This window comes from Eptesicus fuscus, chromosome 7 (genome assembly GCF_027574615.1).
Source record: "Eptesicus fuscus isolate TK198812 chromosome 7, DD_ASM_mEF_20220401, whole genome shotgun sequence".
Taxonomy (NCBI): domain Eukaryota; kingdom Metazoa; phylum Chordata; class Mammalia; order Chiroptera; family Vespertilionidae; genus Eptesicus; species Eptesicus fuscus.
This window is the reverse complement of record NC_072479.1, coordinates 5,509,558-5,524,935: the sequence shown is the minus strand read 5'-3', so window position 1 is coordinate 5,524,935 and position 15,378 is coordinate 5,509,558. Positions and strand designations below refer to the sequence as shown.

Sequence of the window (15,378 nt, the reverse complement as noted above, 5' to 3'; positions counted from 1 at the left end):
GGCCAGGGCACAGAACACTTGCGGTGCTGCCCCAGCGATGAGGCAAGCATTCCATGCCCAGCTGCGGATGGGCCTCTGGGCCATGGAGAGCCTCTGGGCAGCGGGCGCGGAGTGGTCAGGCCCCGCAGAGAGCTACTGGCGCATGGATTCGTGTGCAGGGCTACTAGTTTTTTATATATTTAGGTGCTCCTATATTGGGTGCATATATGTTTGCCAGGATTATATCCTCTTGTTGGCTCGATCCCTTTACCATTATGTAGTGATCTTTGTTGTCTCTTGTGACGGCCTTCATTTTGAAGTCTATTTTGTCAGATATGAGTATTGTTACTCCAGGGTTTTTTTTCTTTTACATGGAAAGATTTTTTTCCATCCCTTCACACTCATCCTGTGTATGTCTTTTGTTCTGAGGTGGGTCTCTTGTAGACAGCATATAGTTGGGTCATGTTTTTGTATCCATTCAGCTACCCTATGCCTTTTGATTGGAGCATTTAATCCATTTACATTTAGGGTTATTATTGATACATACTTATTTATTTCCATTTTAATTCTTAATGCCTAGGTTTTTCTTTCTATTTCTTCTTTTCATTACAGCAGTCCCATTTCTTGTAATGCTGGCTTGGTGGTGTACTCCTTTAGCCTTTTTTGTCTGGTAAGCTCTTTATTTGACTGTCTGTTTTGAATGATAGCCTTGCTGGATATAGTAATCTTGGTTTCAGATCCTTGCTTTCCATTACCTTGAATACTTCATGCCATTCCCTTTGGGCCTGTAGACTTTCTGATGAGAAATCAGATGTCTGCCTTATGGAAGGTTCTTTATAGGTAATAGTTTGCTTTTCTCTTGCTGCCTTTAAGATTCTCTCTTTGTTCTGAAATTTTGGCATTTTAATTATGATGTGTCTGGGCATGGGCCTCTTTGGGTTCTTCTTGCTTGGGATTCTCTGTGCCTCCTGAACTTGTGTACCTTTTTCCTTTACCAGGTTAGGGAAAATTTCTGCCATTATTTCTTCAAACATGCTCTCTATTTCTTTCTCCCTTTCTGCCTCTTCTCGCACACCTGCTATTCAAATATTGTTGTTTCATCTTGTCCCACAGCTCACTTAATGTGTCCTCCTTTTTTTAAATTCTTTGTGTGTGTGTGCGTGTTTTCTTTTTGGTTCTCTGATTGAGTGATTTTTTTCAACCCTGTCTTCTAATTCACTGATCCGATCCTCAGCTTCTGCCAATCTGCTGTGTGTTCCTTTCAATGTGTTATTTGTGTGATGTCATTCCTTTTTTCTGACTGTTCTTTTTTCATAGTTACTATATATTTTCTCATGCTGTTGAGCATCTTTACCATCATTACTTTGAACTATGTTTCAGATAAATTTCTTATATCTGATTCACTTATATCTTCTTCTGGAGAATTCTCTTGCTCTTTCATTTGGGGTTTCTTTCTTTGTCTCCTTATTTTGAATATCTGTTTGGGTTTTTGACTATGTATTAGGTAGAGCCTCTACACCTCTCAATCTCTAGTGCAGGACTAACTGTATCAGGCAAAGACTCACAGCCTCAGGAGACCACCTCTGTCTATAGACTGATAGGATTCTGACTTGAATTGCCCCCAGGCAATTATCTTCAGGTGTGGTGATAGTTTTTTTCAACAGGGTGGGGCAGTTGCTTCTGCCTGGAGGCTAATTGTTATTTTTAGTGGCCTCAGGGCAAGGTGTTTTCCAATAAAGTGAGTCAACTATCTTCACCCCCTCCCAGGTGAGGCAAATGTCCATGTGGGAAAGGTGTCCTCTTCTGCATGAGGGAATGACTCAGCACAGGAAACTGGGGGTGTCATCCTTCTGAGCTCTAACCCCTGAATCCCCAATCATGGCTTCTGCTCATACAGCTCCAGTCCACTCTGCCCTCCCTCTGCCAGAGCACAAGGTTGGTGTCTCTACAGGGAATTTTGTGCATTGGCCCTTTAAGACAGTGCCTGAATTTCCAGCCATTGCTCCCTGGTGGACAGCAACTTCACTGCTTTTCAGAGTCAGATGTTATGTGGGTTCTGGTGCTCTCTGCTGGAGGGGGATGCAGCTTGGTTATTAGATCTCAGAGTTCTCAGTGGCAATCCCCCACCACTGAGATATCTCTTTGGAACTTCAGTTGCTGTCTGTGGGTGCCTGGCCAGCCCTTTCACGCCTCCGCCCCTCCTACCAGTCTCTATCAGGGTTCTCTCCAGCTAGTCTGCCATTGATTTTTTCAAGGAGTTTTTCTGTAGTTTAGTTGTAATTCCAGTTAGTTCCTGGGAGTGTGTACGTGCTGCATCCACTTCCTCTGCCGACATTTTTAATCTCCTAAACTCCATGTTTCTAAACCTTTCTGTCATAGCTTCAGAATTATGCACTTCTTTTTATGATAAACATCTGTTCTTTCAAAAATCACTCCAACGTGACTTCATAAAGCCGACTTCTAGCATGGTTTCTTTGACCCAATGGCACAGGCCACAGTTTTAATATGAGCTGTTCTTCTCACAGTGGATTTGTTCACATGTTCCTTCCCTGCTTTCCCACTAGTTCTCACACATTCCCACCATGCACCTGGTATAAACCTTTGCTCAGTAAAAAATGTGCTAATGCATGCCAGGCCTGAGTAAAGTTGAGGAACAATGATATAATAGTATGTGCTTCAGAGGAGACAGAATACACTGGGTACCTATCTTGCCCTACTTCCAGCCCTCCCTTTCTTTATCATATTATCTTCTACAAAATTTCCACAAAGAAAAGTAGTTGTGGCCAAGTGGTATTTAAATGCCTCCAATGTTGACATTTAAAAAACATTATTTTTATCAGAGTTGTAAATAATTTGAATATATAAAGGTTACCAATAGAACAGTAAGAATCTCATCTATAGAGGTGTCTGCATAGTAAACAACTGACTGAATCTTGGTCAACAGTCCCTTCCAACCTTTACCATTTCCAGCTTCATAAACATGGTTAAAGTTACTTCTCAAAATCACTGAAAAACCCCTACCTAGTTGTCCTATTTTAAATCTATAAAGCAACTCCTTCAACATAAATTCCTTATTTAAATATACATTTTTAATAGGCACTTGCTTATGAATCAATTGGTACAGGTGCATACTAAAGAATAAAGGGCCTACAGAAGAATGTACAAATATGTATACAGCTCCATGAATCATCACATCATACAGATGGTGTGACTTCCCTTCAGACAAGAACACAATGAGGATGAACTGTTTCTTCCAGACTATAAATCTGAGTTTACAACAAGAAAAAAAAAATCATAATGAATTTACTCTTTCATTCCACAGATATTTGTGCAAGGTGCCCTAATTGCTGGTCACTGCAGTACTAGGAGTCCCTATTTAACAAAGGAGAGTAGAAGGCATGGAGTATAATGGGGCAGGGAGGGTGGTGGGCAGAGCCACTCATACAGGCGTTCAGGAAAGACTTGCAATAGGGGGTGAGTTAGTCAGAGACCTAAAATCACATTCTGGGGAAGAACATTGCAGGCAGAGGGAATTCCAAGGGCTGTTTATCAGCCCAATATGGGTCTCAACTGATGAAAATCTCATTGAACAAAGGCAGGTACATCAGGCAGATGTTTTCCTTTGCTTTAGCATATCCTCTGTATGTACAAAACACCCAGAGTAAATACACCTCTGTATCACATATGGAAAGAAATGCAGAGACACCACACAGCACTCGGGAACTATCAAGTAAGTAGTGTACTTTCTTCATAGAAGAATCACATATACTTAATGAATATGGGTAAGAATAAGTTAAAAAGAAGAAAAGAGAGCAGGGCCCGGCTGGCATGGCTCAGTGGTTGAGCATTGATGTTCGATTCCCCATCAGGGCACATGCCTGGGTTGTGGGCTCAATCCCCAGTGGAGGATGTACAGGAGGCAGCCAATCAGTGATTCTCATCATTGATGTTTCTATCACTCTCCCTTTCCCTTCCTCTCTCTGAAATTAATAAAAATATGTTTGTTTTTTAAAAGAGAGAGCAGGGTTTGATCTATTCTGAGAGGACAGGACACAATCTGAGCTCCCATGCCCCCACTCTAAAATCACCAGTTTAGGTGGCTTGCAATGAAAATGACTGCCATTTGGGTCTGAATAACAACTCTCACAATTTGAGCTAGTGGCAAAACCTTAAGCTTAGACAAAACATCTTTGTGCAATTTTCCAATGAGCTCAAGTTCTGGAAAATGAAAGTGCTCGAGGGAGTATTTACCTCTTAGGTCACTTAGAAAATGGGGAAGGTCATCTACAGCATTCTGACTGAGAGATCAGCACATCCAGGAAGTGTGATAACATTAGAAATCACCAACCTCACCACCCGTTCAAACAAAACTAACAATCCCATTGCACTCAGAAAGTATGTGCTACCTGTTCTGAAGTCTGTCAGAGGTGGGAAGGTCTCCACATTAGTATTGAACCTCCGAAGAGCTTCATTGAGGCTCTCAGACTCAGATTCCCAGCTGACGCCACTGTCATCTGTGTCACTATGCTGGTTACAGAGATTACAATTTTCTACAGAATCAAGGCAAATGTATACCTAAGTGGGGAGAAGGGAAGGAGAAAACTTCTTTTAGTATTCATTTCTACAGATGAAATCACTGCAGTAGATGGTCTCCAAAAATGGCCCCAATGATCCCTTGTAAAGTTCCTCTCCCACATCATACCAGAGCTGATCTTTGTGACCAAAAGGACATGACAGAGGGTATGTGACTTCCAAGATCAGATTACAGAAGACATGAGACCTCTGTATTGATGGTGCTGTCCTTGTCTCAGGGAGGCTTTCAGCCGCGTAGGTAAGGGAGAGGCCCACAGGGCAAGGTACTGAGATCCTCAGGCAGCATCATGTGAGTCTTTTTGAGTGAATCCTGCAATGCCCTCCCTAACCCCAACATCTTGATTGTGACCTTGAGAGATCTGAGCTAGTACTGAATTAAGATGCTCCTGATTCCTGACTCTCCTGTGTATTGTTTTAAGCTCCTAAATTTGGGGTAATCTGTTATGCAGCAATAAATAATACCAAAACTTATTAAAACCAATAGTAATTGTACATTCCTATGCTCTCTGAATAAACTATAAAGCAAATCCTTTCCTTGCCATTGAGGGAAAGGTTTACTGTGTAAACTGGCTGAAGGGACTCTGCATTACTACACTGTCATTGCTTGCTTTTTTGTTGGCCAACGACGTGTTCATATTTATTGAGTGCCTACTATTTATCAGGCAGTATTCTAGGTTTGGGGGACACACCAGTGATCAAAACAGTCAAAAATCCCTGTCTTTGTGGAGTGACAGTCTAGTATGGAAAAGTAAAAAAGTGGAGAGGGCATTAGAAGGTGATCACTGGTATGGAAAAATACAAAGCAGTGTGAAAAGTGTCTAGACTTCATGTAATGAATAGGATAGGGGAGTGAGATGTCATAAGATTTCATAGGTGGAAACGGGTCCAGTTTAAAAATTTAAATACTTGATATAAATATAACTATGGCAACACTGGGAAAACAAGCCAGTGCTTAAGAAATACTTGCCTTATTAAATATAAACAAATATCTGAACAGGAAATTATAGGATGGTCAAACTAGAGGTCACCAAGTTTCAATTATTTAAAGTCAGTAAGATGGAAACATGAAGAATCCTAGAGTTTAAGACCAAGATTGAATGTTATGTTTTTAACCATCAATTAATCATGTAAATTAAATTACATACCTCATTAGGTGAGACCACGTGCTTAACTTGAACAGCATAGAGTTCTTCTGGGGGAGGCAGAGATGAAGGCAAATATGGTGGTAAAATAGGGGTCTCTGTTTCAGACAAAAGCAATTCCTAAACACCACAAATAAATTCAAATTCAGAATGACTACTCAGAAATCCATTACAATATCAAAATTCAGGACAATGTAACTTACACAATTAGCGGAAAGCAAGCTCTCTGATACACACAAACCACAAAATGGTTTCATTAGATTGCAGGACCAAAATATGACGAATAAATAAAAGATCTTTAGAATTCTCTCCCCACCTCAATTTAAAAAATTTTGTATGAAAAAACACTACATGAATGTTTATTTATGTATACACTAGAGGCCCGGGGCATGAAGTTCGTGCACTGTGGGGGGGGTGTGTGTCCCTCAACCCAGCCTGCCCCCTCTCACAGACTGGGAGCCCTCAGGGGATGTCCTACTGATGGCTTAGGCCCGCTCCCCCTAGGGAGCGGGCCTAAGCCACAGTCTGGCCTCCCTCTGTGGGAGGTGACTGGGCAGATCAGGGGAAGGTGCCAGCCCCATCACCCTGCTGCTGCTGCAACTGCCAGCCGCCACAGCCGCCAAGGTGTTTTCATCAACACGGACTCCAGTCCCTTCACCACGAAAAAAATGACAACTTTCTTTAGGCATTTTCAAGATGTGTCTTTCATGGGGTATGACATTTCTTTCTTCCTTTTTTTTTTTAATCCTCACCTGAGGATATGTTTCCATTGATTTTTAGAGAGCTTGGAAGAGAGAGGGGAAGACAGAGAGAAACATCAATGTGAGAGGGACACTTTGATTGATTGCCTCCTGCATGAGCCCTGACCTGGGCCCTGGCCAGGGAGGAGCCTGCAACCTAGGTACATGCCCTTATTCAGAATCGAACCCGGACCCTGTGGTCAGCAGGCTGAGGCTCTATCCACTGAGCCAAACTGGCTAGGGCAGGATATGACATTTCTTAGCCCCTCCAGCAGCGGACCTTAGCTTTTTCCTCCAGGAGTGTGGTGGAAAAACCCTAGATCACCTTCTTGGATTCCTATTACCCAAGTTACCAAGAACACTGCGAGTGGTGGCGTCCTGGGAGCTTAGCCAATGAGCAGTCAGAAAAGGTGTTTCCTCTGCAGCTCACGCGCAGAGGCCCCTTGCATTGTGTCTGCTGGGGTGGGGGCATGCACCCCTGTGTGCTGTGTCTCCACTCTGGCCCTCTGTGCCCGGGGCATGGGACGCTGACCTCGTTGCCGGGGCAACGATGCCAGTGTCCCGCCCCGGCCACTATGGGGGCCGCCATCTTTTGATGGAGTGATGGTTAATTTGCATATTATCCTTTCTATTAGATTAGATATTTGCACATACACAATGTTCTGGAAAAATGGTTAACAAATAGTTAACAGTAATGCCACTGTCTAGTAGGACTGGGGTGTTTGGACTTCTTTCCTTTTCACATTTCCATAGCATTTATTTTTAGAATAAGTATGTATTTTATAATAAAAACTAAAGTAATATAGGAAATCCCAAAAGATTTAAGTTAATATCATAAAAAATTAGTGCTCTTTTTTAAGCTCTATAAAAGCATAAGAAATAATAGAAAGTTACAAATATATATAAAAATGTGGGAAGTTTTTATTATAGAAAGTTTTTAAATATAGTAATTAGCATAAGAACTAAAATCATCACATTCAAATTTGTAGATTAATTTATTAGTATTTAATATCTCCAAACTAGTGGCAAAATAAAATGTATCTGAATCACTTAGCAGAGTTAAGCAAAAAGTGACTACCCCACTGTTGAATTTACTGATTTGTTACAAATCACTTTACAACAAGCTTATGATATTTTTATAATAGGAATGAAGTTCTATTTATAAATGAGAAAACTTTTACTTATAACTCTTACTTCCCTCACCAAAAAGCTCAAGTGACAAAATAAAAACCATATAAATTGGACTCATTACAATTAAAAACTCAGGTGCTTCCAAGAATACCACCCAGAAAGTGAAAATTTCTCCCACAGAATGGGAGAAAATATTTGCAAATCTGATCAGGGGCTTGTATACAGAATATATAAAGAACTCTTACAATAATAAAACCAGGATATTATAGGGTAGGTAAATCAGAGGTCACTAGCTAAAAACTGGCTAAAAAGGGGCAGAGAACATCTTTTTTCCATTTTTCTTAATTTTTACTTTCTATTTTCCCCCATTTTACTGAAATATAATTGATATATAAACTTGTATTAGTTCAACGTGAACAACGTAATGATTTCATATAGGTACATACTGTAAAATGATCACCACAATAAGTCTAGTTAATTGTCTCACATAGTTAGAAAACCAGTTTTTCTTCTGATGAGAAAATTTAAGATTTATTCCCTTAGCAACTATCAACTACAGCACTGTTAACTACAGTCACTATGCTGTACATTACATCCCTAGGACTTAATTATCTTATAAGTTTGTACCTTCTGACCATCTTCACCAGAGATCAAATGGCATTTGTCTTTCTCTGACTAATTTCATGGTATAATGACTTCAAGGTCTATCCATGTTGTCACAAATGGCAGGGTTTCCTTTTTTATGTCTGAATAATATTCCATAGTGTGTGTATCTATATATCTATATCTATGTACTTATAGACATAGATATACCACATTTTCTTTATCCAATCGTCTATCAATGGATAATCAGGTTGTTTCCATGTCTTGGCTATTGTAAATAATATTGCACTGAATGTAGGGGTGCAGGTATCTTTTCAAGATAGTGATTTTGTTTCCTTTAGATATATACCTGGAGGGGATTGCTGGATCATCAGGTAGCTGTATTTTTAAGTTTTTGAGGAACCTCCATACTGTTGTCCATGGTGGCTGCACCAATTTGCAGTCCTATCAACAGTGCAAAAGGGTTTCCTTTTCTCTGTATTCTTACCAACACTTGCCTCTTCTTTTTGGTAACAGCCATTCTAAAAGGTGATATCTCATTAGGGTTTTGATTTGCATTTCCCTTATGGTTAGTGATGTTGAGGATCTTTTCATATACCTGTTGGCCATTTGTATGACTTTTTTTGAAAAATGTCTATTCATATCCTCTCCCCATTTTTTTTGTTTTGTTATTAATCCTCACCTGAGGATATTTTTTTCATTGCTTTTTAAAAGAGTGGGAGGGAGGGAGAGGGAAAGAAGAGAGAAACATCCATGTGAGAAAAACCTGTTGATGGGTTGCCTCACACACACACCCTGACCAGGCCTGGGATCGAACCTGCAATGCAAGTAAGTGCCCTTGACTAGGAATCAAACCAACGACGCTTTGGTGCCTGGACTGATGCTCTAATCACTAAGAAACACTGGCCAGGAATGCCCATTAAAAAAAAAATTTTTTTTTTTGCTATTGAGTTGTATAACTTCTTTATATATTTTGAATATTAGCACCTTAGCAGATATATGATCTGCGAACATTTTCTCCCATTCAGTAGACTGCCTTTTCATATTATTTCTTTTGCTGTGTAGATGCTTTTTAGTTTGATATAGTCCCATTTGTTTAATTTTGTTTTTGCTGCCTTTGGCATCAAATCCTAAGCAGAGGATCTGAAGAGAAATTTCTTCAAAGAAAATATACAAATTTGGCCAAAGAGCACATGGAAAAATGCTCACCATCATTGATCATCAGGTAAATGCAAATCAAAACCAAAATGAGATACCACACTTCACACCTATCCTAAGATGGCTAGGAAAAGAGTCAGGTAGCAAGTGTTGGTAAGGATATGGAAAAATGAACCCTTGTACGTTCCCAGTACAAAAAGAAAATGGTACAGTCCCTTAAGAAAACAGTCTCATAGAGTTCCTTAAAATGGTAAACAAAGTCATCAGATGTCTTAGTCATTCCACTTCTAGGTTCATACCCAGGAGAAGTGAAAACAGATGTCCACCAAAAAAACTTGTACACAAATGTTCACCATAGTTTTACTCATAACTGAAAAGAGGTAGAAATAACCCAAGTGTCCATCAACAGATTAATGGGTAAACAAAATGTGGTTTATCCACACAATGAAATATTATTCAGACATAAAAAAGACACATGCTCCAACATGAATGAAGTTTGAAAACATTATGCTGAAAGAAGAAAGCCAATCACAAAGGGCTCTGTATTGTGTGATTCCATTGATGAGAAATGTACAGTGTAGGCAAAACCACAGAGACAGGACATTCATGGTCTCCAGGAGACTGACTGGGGAAGGGGAGAATGGGAAGTGACTATTGTTGGTGAGGTTTCTTTTTCAGGTGATTAAATGTGGAATTAATAGTCATGAAGATTGCACTCTATGAATACAGCTCTGTGAACATACTAAAAACCCACTGAATTGTACACTTTAAAAAGTTGAAATTTATGGTATGTAAATTATGCCTCGATGAAGCTGATATAAAAGAAAATGCTTACTTCCTGATTTTGTACCAAATCCTTTACATTGATAAAGTGTCCAAAGTTTCCAAAATATTTGGATTGAAACTTACCTCAAACCTTATTTCCCATCTTTCATCCTCATACTTTTTACTGTAATCTGCTGGTTTCTGAAATACAATATTATTAATGAATAAAACCATCTTTAACTATGTAACATCATTTTTAGGCACTTTCATATTTCATCTCCATAAAAACTGGATGCTTGCCCTTGTTGGCATTCATTTAGTTATTTCAGGTTAACTATGGGAAAATGTAATGTTTGGAGTAATCTGAATAGTGCAACAGTAAAAACCCTCAAAATCATGCTAACATATAAAATATGTCAACTGTTTCCTATACAAGTTCTGCTGAACTTCTTTCTTTATCACTAACTAAATGCAACACACATGCAGCAAAATTCCAACTGTTTCAGCAACTTTCAAATACATGCAAGAGAACAGAAAAATCTCAGAGATAAAATATTTAAATTGCTCAAGAGGCCTTAAATGTGTGAGATCATATGTTTTAGGAGGCCATGTACAAAGTAGTTAAGAAAAGAGTTAAAAAGGCTTGACTGCCAAGTTTGCAGGCCAACTTCCTTAGTTGTGGGACTTTTATCTCATTGTGACTCGGTTTCCCTATCTATAAAGTGGGAAAATAATACCAACTATCTCAGGGGGCTTCTGTGATTATAAATGCTGTGATATATGTAAAGTACTCAGAACATGAGTGGTGGTTATTATTATTTTAATTGTTATTTTCATGACTAAAAGCCTCTTCTAAGATACAGTTAACAGGTCCTTTAATGAATTGGCTTTTTTTAAGGCATTTTATGTATTTCCCTCTATTATTTAAGAAGTCCAATTAAATTGTGCAAAGTGTTTTATCATGTCATTTATTTTTACCATGGGAATAAAGGAGATAAGCTACTCATAAAAAAAATATGTCAACTGTATTTAGTTAATTGTAAGAGAGTGGGAGCTCTTACCTTTCATTTTAAATGTTAACACTGAAGAGTAATACTGAAAGAGAGTAGATAATCTTTCTAAAACCTGTTTAATAGGTTAAAACACCTTTACACAAACACATGGGGTGCACAACGTGCATGCACATACCCATCTCCGTAAAAGAAAAAGCCGGAGGTAAGAATTTCATGTACAAAGTTAAGTAGTATCACAGTTTCCATTTGAGAGAAGTCGTTTTCTATATTAAACTGAACACGTAATATTTGGTTTTCTTCTATCACTAAAATAAATATTCAGAAAACTAACCTTAGGTGAACTATAAATCTAGAAATAAAAATATCTTGCCATATAAAATATTATTTATGATGAATACCCTATTTCTAGAAAGTACTTATCTAGTACAGGCTAGTTATATCTTTTAAAATATTAAAAAACAGAAGCAGTAAGCAATTGGACTGAGCTACTTATTGAAGCTAAACTTAAAAACTGGCTTTGAGTTTCCTGTATTCAGAAAAATGGAGGAAATGTTATAATGCCAAATAAAAGGGAAAATATTTAATCTGGGAGACAGTCCTCTTCTAGCAGTGCATTCTATTAAGATTTTAATACTTACATCTCTATATTTAAACAACATTGGCTAACATAACACATGGGCTTCTCACTAGGTCTGAAGGTACAGAAACATTAAATGAATCTTAATGAAATTAGCCTTTTGTAGGACAATATAAAGCATGATATAGTATATTGCTTTCTCATTAAAATTTTTACAAATTCTCTATTCTCTCAACATATCAGACATGTTTAAAGACTTAAGGTATAAGACAATATAGAACATTTTAAGCAGAATTTGTTTTTCTATAATTTAGATTTTTATAGAAAAATAGTTCACTTACTTCTTTTAATATCTCCTCAGAATGTTCAAAAGTACAATATTTATGGTGTGCCATAAAATAAGAAAGTGACATTCCATCAAAATAGAGATGCACAGATAATTTCCCCCATGGATTTTCAGGTAATTCCTATTTAAATTAAATAAAAAAGATTATTACTATAAAAATAAAGTCTGTTTGAAGATTATAATTTTGTAGTAAGCAAGAATGAAATTAGATTTCTGAAAATCACAGTATTACCAGTTTAATGACTAATTTCATAAAATTTTCTTAATGGTATTTTGGCAAGTTATGAGGCAGTAATTATATTATTTTGTTTTTTGTAAAATATATTCACATGTCAATAAGGTAGAGAGTTTTATACTTATTTACTGGAAAATAATTTGCTATATATAATTTACTACCCCTCATTTTCAGACAATATCAATAAATATACCAAGTAGAAGGAGAAAGAAAACTTATTTTCAGGGGTAAAAAAGTGAAGTTTAGTTAAAAACTCAAAAATGGCAGAAATGGAAGAGATTAATAGCAGTCTAGAAGGAGTCATGATAATGGCTCTTTAATCCCTGGACTGTGATCAGGTACTGAGCAGACACATACTCAGCAGCTGATCTGTCCAAAGTCAGGTCTCTACTGAGTTTCTGTAATTGCCTGCCAGCAGAACTCCCTGCTTCTACCTTTTTCTACTATCCAGTTTCTATCAGGGCAGAGTGAAAACACTAGAACGTAAGGTCAGATCATGTCACTCCCTTACTCAAAACTTCAGATGGCTCTCCAAGTCAGGCTGACAGCAGAGCTCTCACAAGTCTCCTCCTGTCTCCACTTCTCTGTCTTATTCCTCCCGTTTCAGCCACAGAGGATCCTGGGCTGTCCTAGAACACTCTAGGCGTGCTCTTGTCTTGGAGCCCTTTGCACTATTCACCCAGTATCCACATGGCTTGTGCCCATTCTAAAGTCCTTACTTGAGTTTTACCTTTGCAGTGATATCTTCCCTGGCCACTATATTTAAAAATGTGACTTCCTCCCTGGCCTCACCTCTGTCATCCTTCCCTGCTTTATTTTTCTCCTCAGCACTTGTCACTACCTAATAGACCTTATATTTTATGTTTTTAATTTTGTTTCCCACCACTAAAATGGGAGCTCCATGAAGGCAGGAATTTCTGACTATCCAGTTCATTGTTATACCTCTGGGCTTAGGGAAGGTTTGATAGGCAGTAAGGGCTGCAGGGCATGCATATCCATTGTTTGGGAGAAACGGAGCAGTGTTTGGTACACAGCAGGTCCTTTAGTTAAAACATTAATAAGATGCCTAGAAACTTAACTCTTCATTTCACTTAAAGTCACAGACTTTATTAATGATATGAAGTGAGGACTTAACTGTGCTACAAGTTATTCTCCTATGTCAGTGATGGCAAACCTATGACACGCGTGTCAGCACTGACACGCGTAGCCATTTCTGATGACACGCGGCCGCTGAGGCTGCCGCATGCCGAGGATGAAACATTTGCTGCTCCTGAGGATGAAACATTTGCGACTAGAGTCTTGGAGTTCCTCCCCTATTAGACACTCTGTGCCGGAGGTCTGTAGGCCAAAACAACAGAAGTCCGGCACAGAGCGTCTAGTTCTGGGACTTCCAGTTAAGCCGGGATCTTTGCCCTCACTTCAGAAGGCAGAGCTGGGAGCAGCGGAACGCAGCGGGGGACGCATCTCTGGGGGCCCTGCCATTACCAGTAACCAAATAACAGTTAACCACAGCAACCATTATCTACTGTTCTGGGGTGTCATGGATTTCTAATCCATCATTACTGAGATAAGTGAGGGGGAGGCTGGGAGAGGCGAAGGTTTGTGGTGTACTTACTATAAGTGCTGTTTCCCGCCATTAGAAATAGCGGCAGCCATTTTAATTCCCATAAGGAACACCATCTTGCTCCATAGTGCAGACTCCATTTCACCACTATTACTGTTGTGCATCCTTATTAACTCCTATTTCTGCTTATTAACCCTGCCCTTTCCTAAAAGACAGTTATATGCACCATTTTGTGGTTAGTTAGGCTAGTTAACCCCTAATTGCCTGCAGGCCTAACAAGCTATCTATAATTTTATCTTCTGTCACTGCCCCCCTGATGGAGAACCCAAAAAATAAAAAACTAAGGTTAAGTAAAGGAAGTGGTAGTAGCAGTGGCCGACCCTTTCAAGAGACATGGACCGAGATGTATGGCTTTATAGAAAAAAATGGCAGATCATTTTGCATTCTATGTACTGAAACGGTAGTAAGCAGAATGTGGAATATAAATAGACATTTTGAAACTAATCATTCCCAGCTCTTGGAAAAAAGTGAGGATGAAAGGAAGGAATACATTTCTTCACCTTTATAAGAGCCAATCTAATTCCATCCTTAAATTTATGAAAGGCTCTACAAATTTAACATCTGCAAGTTTGAGCATTGCTCACTCTATAGCTCAGCATGGAAAAGCGCTCAGTGAGGGAGAATTTATTAAAGAAACTCTCCTAAGATGTGCACCAGTTCTATTTCACGATATGCAGAATAAAGATGCAATTATTAAGAGAATATCTGAGTTACCACTCAGTAGAAATATCATAAAAGACCGAATAATGAGACTGAACACAAACGTACAACATCCATTAAAGAGAGACATAAGGAAGTGTAAATATTTTTCGATCTCTCTTGATGAAACTACTGATGTCACATCAAATGCTCAGTTGGCCATTATTGGTCGATATTCTGATGGTCTCACAATGAGAGAAGAGTTGATAAAGTTAGTATCAGTGTCAACAAGTAAATCAGGAAGCGGTTGTTATATGTAAGGTTGTTATACAAACATTTTGTGACCTAAGCATTGATATCTCTAAAGTTGTGTCAGTGACGACAGATGGGGCACCAAATATGGTGGGGCAAAAAGTCGGATTTGTCAAATTGTTTACAGAAGCTATTGGACATCCAATTGTGCCTTTTCATTGTATTATCCATCAGGAGGCTTTATGTGCCAAGGCAGGATTCACCAACTTAAACGACTTAATGTCAGTTGTTACAAAAATAGTTAATTTAATAGCTGCTCGCCCCCTTCACAAGCGAGAATTTTCGGCACTTTTACTGGAGGTTGATTCCACCTACAGTGGACTGCTGATGTACAATAATGTAAGATGGCTGAGCCGAGGCAAAGTTCTTGAGCGCTTTGTGGAGTGCTTTGAAGAAATTAAGGTATTTCTTGACGATAAGGATCTGGGAAACTTTCCTCAGCTTAATGATGATAAGTGGGTCAACACCCTGATGTTTTTTACAGATCTCTCTGTTCATATTAATGAACTGAACTTAAAGTT

General features: G+C 38.7%; 1 protein-coding gene across 1 annotated transcript in view; it reads right to left on the bottom strand.

The window, feature by feature from the left end:
- RNF17 (ring finger protein 17) overlaps window positions 1-15,378 on the bottom strand; it is a 178,594-nt gene that overhangs the window by 12,484 nt on the left and 150,732 nt on the right. Inside the window, exons 29-32 of the mRNA XM_054718710.1 lie at window positions 12,043-12,168; window positions 10,256-10,312; window positions 5,718-5,834; window positions 4,386-4,554 (exon numbers count right to left, since the gene is read on the bottom strand). Coding sequence (XP_054574685.1) covers window positions 4,386-4,554; window positions 5,718-5,834; window positions 10,256-10,312; window positions 12,043-12,168 — 469 coding nt within the window. The remainder of the gene's footprint in view (window positions 1-4,385; window positions 4,555-5,717; window positions 5,835-10,255; window positions 10,313-12,042; window positions 12,169-15,378) is intronic.